This window comes from Neofelis nebulosa, chromosome 2 (genome assembly GCF_028018385.1).
Source record: "Neofelis nebulosa isolate mNeoNeb1 chromosome 2, mNeoNeb1.pri, whole genome shotgun sequence".
Lineage (NCBI taxonomy): Eukaryota > Metazoa > Chordata > Mammalia > Carnivora > Felidae > Neofelis > Neofelis nebulosa.
The window spans coordinates 144,015,410-144,028,398 of NC_080783.1; the positions used below are offsets into that span (position 1 = coordinate 144,015,410).

Here is a 12,989-nt window from a genome sequence, read left to right on the forward strand (position 1 = left end):
CTCCTTCTAGACTGAGTCCTGCTAGGGCAGGCTGTATCTTATTTATCCTTGTAGTTCTAGTAGCAACCGGATGTCAGCATTGATTCGGTACCCCCAGGATGAGAAGAATTTTCTTCCCCCACACAATATTGGAGCTCTGCAGTGGAAATCAGGGTGGGAACAGTGCTGATATTGTTAAGCTAGCTTAATAATATTATACAATCTTAAGATATTACAGTATCTGATCTGCTAAAAGCAAGAAAGAAGGAAAGAGAGAAGAAAAGAAATAGAGTTCCACAGGGTAGGACTCAGGTGTTTGATTCTATGGTCTTATATAACATATGCTCAAGACATGTTTGAAGAATGTTTAATGAATGGCTTACTTGGGCACTTACAGCATTGCCTTCAGAGGAATACTAAGTTGAAAATATGTAAGTATTTTTTAATTAATTTAATTAATTTAAATATGTATTAATTAATTTAATACATATTTACTGGCCCCCCACTATGGCTAAGTACTGGTTTATGCTGGTTCAAAAACTCCACATCTTTAATACTTAGGAAAAAAAGTCAAATCTCTTCTAATTTACATACTATGGATATGGCAAGATTTAATCTCAGAATAATCATGCCACATTATCTGCAGTCTGCTAATCTAAAACACTAGTGTAATTACTAGAATATATACTATCCCATGCACTTTCCATCAAAATTTCAAGAGCTATTCTTCTTACTGTTAATGAGGATTGGTCATTTATGGTTAAATAATAGTTTCTTTCCAGACCTGACTTTTCAAGCAAAAGATAATAATGACTAAAGAAAAACAATAGTTTTATTAAACTAGATAGGAACATCCAGACATTTGGGCCTATATATCAATATATGGTTATAAAAACAGCAAGAAAACATTTTCCCTCAGTTTTACAGATGTTTTACTAAACTGTATTTTCATCACAGTATTGTAACTCGTTTGTATTTTTACTAAAAGTATTTATAAAAACATGATCAAATGACCTAGAAAAACAACAAATCACTTCAATAGCCCACAGTTTAAATGGAAAGACTGAAAGCACTATCCCCATTTAAATGTAATCAGAATAGGGGTGCCTGGGTGGCTCAGTCAGTTAGGCGTATGACTTCGGCTCAGGTCATGATCTCACGGTTCATGGGTTCGACCCCTGCATCGGGCTCTGTGCTGACAGCTTAGAGCCTGGAGCCTGCTTCGAATTCTGTGTCTCCCTCTCTCTCTGCTCCTCCCCCCTGCTCATGCTCTGTCTCTCTCTCTCTCCTTCAAAAATAAATAAAACCATTAAAAAAATTTTTTTTTAAACAAATAAATGTAATCAGAAAAGCTTTTAGGAGATGAAAACATTACATATATTTAGGGAAGAAAGACCTATGAGAGGACAGAGCTCTAAGATCAGAGAATAAACATACATCTAGTCTACTAAAATCTCTGTGCTTTATGTGTGCTTCCTAAAGTTTCAGGGTCCTGTGTCTGTGGGCTAAGGTAACATAGGGACTCATTCATTCGTTCGTTCATTCACATTAAATTATTTATTGAATAATAGGCTCTATTCTAGACCTCGAAGATACAAGAAGCTTTCATTGTAGAGGGAGGCCATGGACAGTAAATATGTAAACAAATATATATAAAAAAGGTACTTTTAATAGTGAAAAGTGCCATGAAAACAACATAACAAGATAATATAAAAGAGGGTAACTGGAGAGTTGGGCTGAAGTTAATTTAGGTGGGATGGTCTGGAAAAACCCAGGAGCCAGATCATACAGGGTCTTATAGGTTGGTGGTAAAGATTTCAGTTTCATTCTCACTGTGATGAGATGGCATTGAGCAATTTTAGTCAGAAGAGAAATACATATATCTAATTTATATTTCGAAAGATCATTCTGAAAATTTAGTGTAATCCCAGGAATCTCCCAAGGGAGATGAGAAAATCCAGATTTATGTTCTAAATCCCCAAGCCACCAATGGAAGACTTTTGTTTATATAAAAATTGAAATGTGTGCAGTTATATAAATACTGGCTGTGGTTCAATGTCCAGTATAGGATGTTGAGAATTTCCACCTTTGTCCATGAAAACTGGACAACTTCCTACCACCTCCCAATACTGGGGCACAGGTAGAACTAGGATTACAGGACTCTACTATTCCTACCTCCATTTACTGAAGGCTATCCCTTTTGAAAAATATCATATGCATTATAGGTCTATGAGTTACCACCTCATTAAAAACACTGTAATTCTTTTCTGTGAGGACAGATAGGATTTCGTTCTAATGCAGGACAGGAAACATCCTGCAGACATACAACAGTGGCACAGTTCCAAAAAAGGCTGCTGATCAAGCAAAAGCAGGCAATGCTGTCCTGGTATTGGTAATGGACCTTGCTTGAACCCATTTCTCTCTAGAAAATGAGAACAATCTAATCTAGGGAAAAAAGAAAAGACAAATATTAATAAGCACTATATATTACATACCAAGCACTATATCTCATTTAATCCTTTCAACAACTTTAGGAAACTCAGGGAAGATACACAATGACCCTAAAGTCATGTAGCAAGTTAGGATTGGATACTGGACTACCTATAATGACACCGACGTCCATGATCTTTTTACTGTACTATATTACCCACACAAACATCTACCCAAGTACACAATACAAGCTAATGTGAATGTGAAAAAAGAATTTGTTTTGTAGATTGTTATAATATAAAAAAAAATTTTAAGGTGCAGTTTTTTAAAAAGCAAAATTTCTAAATCCTTTTTAGCCTCAATTTTCTTAAATTCCCTTTAGCCTTCCTATAGCTTTATATCCTATGATACTAATACCATTGTAGGTGGTAATTTGACACAGTCAATTTGATACGTGGTACAAGAGGGAAAAGCAAAAAATATTGTGTGATGATAATAAAGGATATGGATAAAACCCAGTATCTGTCAGGAGAAACTTTCTTCCTTCATTTTAGTATTAGAAAACTTTGCTTTACCAAACAAAACAGTTGAGCCAAAAAGAAATGTATCCTTATTTCCAATGTGAGATTTCCAGCAGTAAGCCACCACTGCTGACCTAGTAGCTATAGGAAAGATGAACCAGTGAGAAACAGAGCCTTGCTTACCACAACCGAAGAGAGAGGAAAATACTATAAGGGGAGTGAGGCTGATCATTGCTGTCACTACTACAACATACTTTTATTTCAATGACATTTTTTTTAGTATAGTTGACACACGACGTTACTTAAGTTTCAAGAATACAACACGGTGATTCAACCACTCTATATGTTATGCTATGCTCACCTCAAGTGTAGCTACCATCTGTCACCATGCAACACTATTACAATACCATTGACTATATTCCCTATGCTGTACCTTTTATTCCTGTGGCTTATTCTTTCTACAACTGGAAGCCTATATCTCCCACTCTCTTTTACCCATTTTGCCCACACCCACACCCTCCCCCTCTGTCAGTCATTAGTTCTCTGTATTTATGGGTTTGTTTCTGCCTTTTGTTTGTTTATTCATTTGTTTTGCTTTTTAGATTTCACATTTAAGTAAAATCATATGATATCTGTCTCTGCCTACCATTCATCAACTTTAGTAGCTTGCTCAAGGGAAAGCCAAACAGAACTCTAAAACAAGTTTGGCTACTTCTATTTGGCTTTCCCTTGAGCAAGCTACTAAAGTTGGTCAGTGGTAGTCAGGCCATATTATAACAGGAGATATTCATCCATCACATCCATCATAATAAAGGATGGAAAATTATAGGTTAAGAGAGTAGAGACCAGCAGTTGATGCTACTACTTCCTTCTTGCCTACTAACCTCTAAATAAACTGCATCTTTAAAAGCCTGTGTGTTTTGAATGTTTAATCTGATCACTCATGAGGGCTGATTAAGGACTCCCTTTATTCCTATAGCTAAACTCAGAGGTCATCTTAAACAATATAAAAGAGATAAAAGTAAAGCAGTTCTGGTTGAAGGGGCAGCCCTTCCTATATAGTTTTCCCCTCAGATCCCAATCCCATGCCATGTGTTTCCTAACATACTACCAAGAACTTTAGGGTTCTATGGGATAAAACTTGAAAATCAAGGATTTAAACAGTGGAGGAGACGAGTATGCACTAGCTCAAGAATACATGCCAACAGGAAACTTTTAAACTCTTTAGTGACTGTGGTGGAATCGACACTGAAGTACTTATCAAAATCATGTGATTTATATTCAGCATAAGCACTTATTTACCAGGTGACTCCAGGAAGACATTTAACTTAACTGATCTTGTTTTTACTCATCTGCAATATATGAATACACCTGCTCTCTCAAAGAGTGATTCTAAAAATCAAAGTGCATAGTAAATGTGGAAGAAGCCTAGAAAAAACATGGCATTACTATTACTCCTGAGGACAAAATCTATTTGGAGAAAGGAAGAAAGAAATAGCTACCTAATAGACATCAGATAGTAAAAACTGTCACTAAACCTACAAGGAACTAAGATTTCTTCTAGGAAAAAATCAGACATGTGCTTTCTGTAAATTACTTTCCCTTGCTGTAGAATGAGATCCCATAATCACACTCTTCTTTTGACTTTTTTCTCACTACACAGAATCACGTGATTTTTTAATGACTGTCAGAAGTTGCATTTTGAGTCAAACTAGTGTTCTCTCTCCATTTAAATTTCTGTTGAATTCATTTCTAAGGAGAGTGGATTGACAGTTTTTTAAAATGATGTCTAAAACGTCTAAAATTTTCCAAAATTACACCAATATAATTATCCCTAGGATTGGCACACTTAGAAAGATTCTAGCCTCTACTAGCACTATTTATTCAGCAGATATTTTAAATTCATCATAAAGGAAGAGATCTTATCAGTAGGATACGTATACTTTTCAGACTGTTTTCAATCGTGATAACAGAATGTCACCAACTGCTCTATCTATACATCCCTTTTACCCAGGATAATAAACTCTTTAGCTTGGCATATAAAATCCATTTTTTTATAGAGTGAAAAATTACAAAATGACAGGCATTTGGAGATTTGTTCTACTTAGTAAGAGAACCAGATGATTATAACCAAGAAGAACAAAAATTATAGGTCAGGGTGACAAATAAATGGTTAAGAATTTATCAGTAATTTCCATGCATCCATTTTCATGGAATTGCCACTATCACTATTCCGTACCCAAGATTCTGGCCAAGATGCAGGGCTGAGAGGTTCCCTCAGAACTCCCAGGCATTTTTCCTGATGAGAAAGCCCTTCCCCATACTGTACACTACAGAATCTCACAGTGATTATCTGTGACCAAAAAAGGGTCCTTCTTGGGGCACCTGGGTGGCTTAGTCGGTTAAGCGTCTGACTTCAGCTCAGGTCATGATCTCACAGTTTGTGGGTTAGAGCCCCATATTGGGCTCTGTGCTGACAGCTCATAGCCTGGAGCCTACTTTGGATTCTATGTCTCGCTCTCTCTGCTGCTTCCCCACACACACTCTGTCTTTCTCTCTCTCAAAAATGAATAAACACTAAAAAAACAAAGGGTCCTTTTTATCATTTAAGGTACTAGTTTATCTCTTAATAACTATCTTAGCAGTTTATATAAACTGCCACAAATTGTGTAGATACACCATTGCCTCATAAGTCAATGAAATCCACACCTATCCAAATTATTCTTTAAAAGATAAAAAAGGGGCGCCTGGGTGGCGCAGTCGGTTAAGCGGCCGACTTCAGCCAGGTCACGATCTCGCGGTCCGTGAGTTCGAGCCCCGCGTCGGGCTCTGTGCTGACAGCTCGGAGCCTGGAGCCTGTTTCCGATTCTGTGTCTCCCTCTCTCTCTGCCCCTCCCCCGTTCATGCTCTGTCTCTCTCTGTCCCAAAAATAAATAAAAAAACGTTGAAAAAAAAAAAATTTAAAAAAAAATAAAATAAAAAAATAAAAGATAAAAAAGAAACTACCTTTTACATACTGAATATTTGTGTTTCCCCACGCACCCAAATTTATATACTGAGGCCTAACTCCACAATGTGGCTATATTTGGAGATGGGGCTTATAAGGAATTGAGGTTAAGTTAGATAATAAGATGGGGCCCTGCCCTGAGGGGCTAAAATAGAAGAAACCAGAGAGCTCTCTCTGTCTCTCTCCCTCTACCTTCTTTTCACCTCCCCTTGCCCCCATGCACTAAGGGAAGGCCATTAAGCACACACAGAGAATAAGCTGTCTGCAACCCAAGGTAAGAGCTCTCATAAGACAAACCTTGCTGGTACTCTGATCTTGCCAAATTCTGAGAAAATAAATTTCTGTTGTTTAAGCCACTCAGTAGTGATATTTTATTTTAACAGTCTGGGAAGACTAACATGCTACCTCTATTACTAAATGTTCCCTACTATCTCTCATTTTCAGAAGATGTACTTCATTGAATCCCACAACATGAGAAACATTTCAATGAATATATGGAGAAAACAGATTCATTAGAAGTGTTTTGTATGAAGTATTATTTGCAGTCAAGCTGCCTTGTAAAAATTATGCTTACCCTTGAAGAGTAATACACTTTTGGGAGCTTTCAGCCCAGCAGCCACTCAGCATTGCAGCAAAATAACTGGATCTGGCACTTAAAATGGCTCTAAAGGAAAGGGAGAAAAACACAGGTAGACATTTATGTACTATGCAAAATGTAATTTTTAATGAAATTCTTCATCTTTACCTCTTAAAACATGATAACAAGCTATTTGCCTTGATTGTATTCACTGGAAGAATTATAACCATCATAAAAATTACAAACCTATATTTATACTTAAATATTTTGATTAGTTAATTAGAACATTAATTCCAATGTCCTTTTTATCTTTTTTTATTTTTTCCCTTGAAAACTCTTTAGCTTTATAATAACAGTTGAAACTATTTCCATGAATAAGAGAGTAATAAATAATTTACAAATGGATAAAGAAAAGATGTTATTTAACATTTTGAGGGAATATCAATTAAAAAGGCACTAGAACTATAAAGGTCCTGAATTCAAGTTCAGAACTCACCCTATTATGCTAAAGAACAGCTATATCTTAGCTATGAGAAATAACAGGGAAGATACTTTCTTCTGAATTTCCATTCTATCTTTTCACAGAAAATGTCAATGTATTATTCATTCTTTAATTTGACAAATATCTATTGACTAGGTATTTTTGTGCTATTTTGTGCTAGGCAGTATACTAAGTGCTAGGAATACAGCAGTAAATGAAATACAGAGAACAATATTATATTCTAGTGGAGAATGAGATGGAAGAGTGGAGGGGACAAGAAGAAAAATATACTTCTGGCAATGACTTACTAGGGTGTCTCAGAGCAACACTCCTGAAAATAGCTAAGAAAAAAAGGCAGACACATATAGATATAGACATGCACACAGATTTTTTTTAAGACAGCAGTTATGATTTGAAGGCCTCAGAAAGATACCATGGTCACAGATTTTGAGATAAGTTATAAGAAAGAAGACAAAAGAGCTGACTTAAGTATTTTAGGAAACTTTTTCCATTGAGTTGATTGCCAAATGAAAGCCAAAAAAAAATGATTGAGAGATAAGAAGCTGAGTATAGCTTTTGGCAATCTTTATAAGCTTGGAGGCATACAAACTGAAATTCGGGTCAATCAAAGAGGGGAGGCTTTGGTGGAGATCTCAAAATTTCAGTTGGATTCTGAAGGGCTATACCCTAAATGAAGAATGAACAGGAAATAGAAAAGCCCTTTTTAGCACTGAAGTACCACTTTGAATCTGCTCAATCCCTAACTGGATTAAAGTGATCTGCATCTAGCCTAACATCTGGACAGAAGCAGAAGGAAATTCAGTCTTCGTTAAAATAACATCGCCCAGAGTGTCAAATTATTTCTATAAATATTTGATAACATTTCTAGCAATCATCCAAAGATAGTCAGGTGTAATAGTGAACAACTAGAAAATGAAGGAAAGGACTTCATTTACACTAGTATCAAAAGAGGTCAAATAAATAGGGAAAAAAATGTAACAAAAGAGTGCAGAACCTCCACATTAAAAGCTATAAAACATTGCTGAAATAAATTTTAAAAGACCTAAGAAAGGGCTAAACTTTGCTCATAATTTGAAGATCCAAAATTGTTAACATATTCACTTTGCCTAAATTAATTTCTCATTTCAACACAATCTCAATCAAGTTTTTTAAGTGGCAACTGATAAGTTGATTTAAAAGGTACATGGAAAAACAAAGGAACTACAATAGCCAAATAAGCATCAGAAAGGAGAAAAAAAGTTGGAAGACATGATTTTCAGACTTACTATAAAGTGACAGTAATCAAGATAATATGGTATTTATGTAGGGACAGACACACAGATTATGGAACAGAGCTGAAAATCCAAAAACCGACCACACATATATGGCCAACTGCTTTTCAACAAAGTTGTTAAGGTAATTTGATGGGGGGAAAGACAGTGTTATCAACAAAAGGTACTGGAAGTGGAGATTTGAAGGGAAAGAAATGAACCTTAACAATTAACCTCACACCATACACAAAAACCTACTCAAAATGAACCAAAACCTAAATATAAAAGCTAATGCTATAAAATCTCTAGAAGAAAAAAGATGAAAATCTTTGCAACTCTGGGGTAGGCAAAGATTTCTTAGGGCAATAAAAAGCATGAACCAGTTTGTTAAAAAAACAAAAATTTTAGGGGCGCCTGGGTGGCTCAGTCGGTTGAGTGTCCGACTTCAGCTCAGGTCATGATCTCACAGTTCATGGGTTCGAGCCCCGTGTCAGGCTCTGTGCTGACTGCTTACTCAGAGCCTGGAGGCTGCTTCAGATTCTGTGTCTCCTCTCTCTGGCTCTCCCTGCTCGTGCTCTGTCTCACTCTGTCTCTCAAAAATAAATAAATGTAGAATTTAAAAAAAAGTTTTTTTAACATAAAAATTTTAAATTTAACAAAATTAAAAACTTTAGTCCTTTAAAAATCATTTGTAGGAAAATGGAAAGATAAGCAAAATATTCAGAGAAAATACCTGTAAAACATATATCTACCAAATAACTTGAATCCAGAGTGTGTAGAGAACTATCACAACCAAATACAAGCACATAAATAATCCAGGTAAAAAATGGGCATACACAAAAAATTGATCAGATAATATATTGACAGAAACTATCTTCCTTCAAAAAACAAGTTTATGCTCAGTTGTATAGCAAGATAGCACATCAAGTTTTGAGCATTAGATTAGGACTGAAAAAGCTATGGTCAGAACAGGACATGATTCCTGTTAAGGGGGGAAAAGATACATATCTGTTTCTCAATAGTTTACTTATATTAAAATTTGTGCCAAATCAGTTCCTTTAAGAATGCTTTAAAGGGGCGCCTGGGTGGCTCAGTCGGCTGAGCGTCCGACTTCGGCTCAGGTCATGATCTCGCAGTTCGTGGGTTTGAGCCCTGCATCAGGCTCTGTGCTGATGGCTCAGAGCCTGTAGCCTGCTTCGGATTCTGTGTCTCCCTCTCTCCCTGCCCCTTCCCCACTCATGCTCTGTCTCTCTCTGTCTCTCAAAAATGAATAAATGTTAAAAAAAATTTTTTTTTTAAAAAATGGGCAAAAGACCAGAAAAATCACAAGATATGCAAATGGCCAATAAGCTTATGAAATGATAATCAACATTACTATGTAGATTAGGGGAATGCAAATAAAAACCACAGTGTGATACCACTACACATCTACTAGAGTGGCAAAAATTAAAAAGACTGACAAATGTCAACTGGTGGTGAAGATGCAGAACAACTATAACACTTCCTAGCATGCAGTAAAATGGCACCACCTCTTTGAAGAAATGTTTGTCAATTTCACAAAAAGCTAACACTCACTTACCATAAACCTAGAAATTATCCCTAGGAATTTACCCAAGAGAAATGAAAATATATATTTACACAAAGACTTGCACAGAAAATCCACCTTTCTTAGTAAAAGCTAAATGCGAGAAACCAATATATCTAAAAACAGGAGAAAGAACTAATGTGGCATATCCAAAAATACTGCAAAACTTTTCACCAGTAAAAACTGAATAAAATACTGATATGTATAATATTCAAATATAAAGCTCAAAAACATTATACCAAACAAATGAAACCGGACATAGTATGTCTAAGTTCATTTACATGAAATTCTAAGACAGGCAAAATAACCTATGATTAAAAACACACAAAAATAGGAAAAGAACCCAATTTAAAAATGAGCAAAAGATATGAACACACATGCACCAAAGAAGATATACATATGGCAAATAAGCATATGAAACTTAATTTGTGGAGCTAGGGAGAGGGGAGGTAAACGGACACGGGAGAACTTTCAGATGATGAAAATTCTCTATCTTGATTGCAGAAGTTCCACAGGTTTATACATTAGTAACAACCCATCAGGACTTCCAGGTAGATGGCAATGTGCTAGGCTTCAATGTCTACCTCATCCCATGGATACAGCTAGGTAATACCCACGTCAGTATAATATCTCAGAAATGATACAAAGACTGGCAGAACAGTCTCTCCACAGCTAAAAGTAGAGAAGAGGCCATGTTGAAAGGCAGAGATGCCTTTCAGAGATGCCTTTCAGATGATGGCAGAGATGCCATCAGGAGCCAAACAGATCAGTGGGATTATGTGTGGTGGGAGGGGCACCACCAGTGCAGAGAGGGGCAGACCCCCTAACCAGACACCCAGGTAAGGAGGAACCTGCACAGGGAAGCCAATCCCCACAAAATTTGGCTTTAAATATCAGAAGGGCCTAATCATCAGTGGGACTTAACACCTGGAACTCTAAAAATTAGCCTCAGCTCTGCAAGAGCCAGGAACACAGAATCCCTGCCCTTAAGAGAAAGCACAACAAACAGCCCTGCTGAGATATAGCATAGAAGCACCAGTTTCAAAGACACCTGGGGTATATAGGTGGAGATTTATTTACTAAGCTCAGAGTATATGCTGGAGAGGCAGTGATAATTGGGAGACTTCTCCAAGAACAAAAGAGCCGGTAGGCGCCATTATCCTCCCCCACCCCCTAGCATACATACATGGACACCTGTGAGAACCAGTGAAACATGTACACTCTCCACCTAGCTTTGAATAGCATGTCCCACCCCCCAAATTCTCCTGGGGACCCATCTCCTTCATCCCAGCCTGCATAGGTGTTTTCCTGGGCAGCTGCAGGTCCCCTCCTGCAGTACAGTAGCTCAGACCTTCCTGACAAAGAGCATCCCACCTCCATGTTCTCCTGCGAACATGCCCTCTCCAATATGCCCTTGACAGGAGATTATCCAAAGCAGTGCCACAGGCATGGCAATGTGCAAGCACCCCTATAAGGGGCCAGCACCACTCCAAAACGCCTCCTGCCATCAGTGAGAGAGGAAAATAACTACACATACTGGTCTAACTCCAGCCCCACAAGTGGGCTAGGGGCAGATACTGGGTCTGAGAATGTGACCTAATAACCAAAAAAAACCTTCTCAGGGGACAACAGAGGGAAAGGGCCCTACAGTTCCATGCTACTGCATCTCTGGCAAATGCCTGGTCTGACTCAGTTAAGCCCAAGGTGGCCCCAGACTGGCCCACTAAGAACACAGGGAGCAACGCCTACCCACGACAGGTAAAGAGAGCCAAATGGACTGAGGCAAAAGTGGCTCAGCAACAACAGTAGGTCACATGAACACATATAGGAGACACCACTGAAGTACGAGGTTCTGATGAATAGGGCACCGCAAAGCAGAGCACTATAGAATCTCTTCTTCATAAGGGCACTACTTTCAAGACCATGAGATGTAGATGACTTTCCTACTACACATACACAGAGAGAGTTAGAAAAAATGAAGAGAAAGAGGAGTATGTCCCAAATGAAAGAACAAGACAAAATCACAAGAGATGTAAATAAAATGGAGAATTTTAAGTAATGGTCATAAAGACACTTACTGGACTTGAGAAAAGAGTGGAGGACCTCTCAACAAAGAGATAGGAAACATAAAAGAACCAATCACAGATGAAGAACACAATAACTAAAAGTAAAAATACATTAAAGAGAATAAATTGTAGACTAGAAGAAGCAGAAAGGATTGAGACCTGGAGGATAGAGTAATGGAAAGCAATCAACCTGAACAGGGGAGAGAAAAAAGAATTAAAAATAGACTTAGGGAACTCAGCAACACCATCAAGCACAATAATATTCACATAACAGGGACACAGGAAGAAGAGAGAGAAAAGGGGAGAGAAAAGAGAGAGAAAATTTATTTGAACAAATAATAGCTAAAAACTTCCCAAACCTGGGGAAGCAAACAGAAATCCAGATCCAGGAAACACAGAGTGCCACCAACAAAATCAACCCAAAGAAGTCCATACCAAGACACATAGCAATTAAAATTGAAAAAAGTAATGATAAAGAGAAAAATTTTAAAGCAGCAAGAAAGAAAAGAAAAGAAAAGAAAAGAAAAGAAAAGAAAAAAGAAAAGAAAAGAAAAGAAAAGTTACATACAAAGGAAATCCCATAAAGCTATCAGCAAACTTTTCAGCAGAAAATTTCCAGGACAGAAGGGAGTAGCATGACATATTCAAACTGCTGAAAGAAAAAACCCTGCAGCCAAGAACTCTATCCAGCAAGGCTATCATTCAGAATTGAAGGAGAGATAAAGAGGTTGCCAGTCAAACAAAAGTTAAAGGAATTCATCACCACTAAACTAGCCATACAAGAAATGTTAAAAGGAATTTTTGAAATGAAAGGAAAGACCATAAGTATGACTAAGAAAAGCAGGAAGCAGAAAAGCAGTGAAATAAAGTACATATATAAATATTGGTCAAGGGATTCACAAAATAAAAGGATGTAAAGTATGACACTTATATACCTAAAACGTGGGGGGAAGGGTGGCAGGGAGAAGTATAAAGAATGCATTGGAACTTAAAGCGATCATCAACTTAATACAGACTGCTATATGCAAAAGATGTTACATATAAACTTAACGACAACCATAAATCAAAACCA

General features: G+C 37.2%; 1 protein-coding gene across 5 annotated transcripts in view; it reads right to left on the reverse strand.

The window, feature by feature from the left end:
* BTBD8 (BTB domain containing 8) overlaps positions 1–12,989 on the reverse strand; it is a 118,537-nt gene that overhangs the window by 51,288 nt on the left and 54,260 nt on the right. For all 5 annotated transcript variants that reach the window (XM_058716575.1, XM_058716577.1, XM_058716573.1 and 2 more), the window contains one exon: positions 6,512–6,601. In XM_058716575.1, the coding sequence (XP_058572558.1) occupies positions 6,512–6,601 (90 nt within the window). The remainder of the gene's footprint in view (positions 1–6,511; positions 6,602–12,989) is intronic.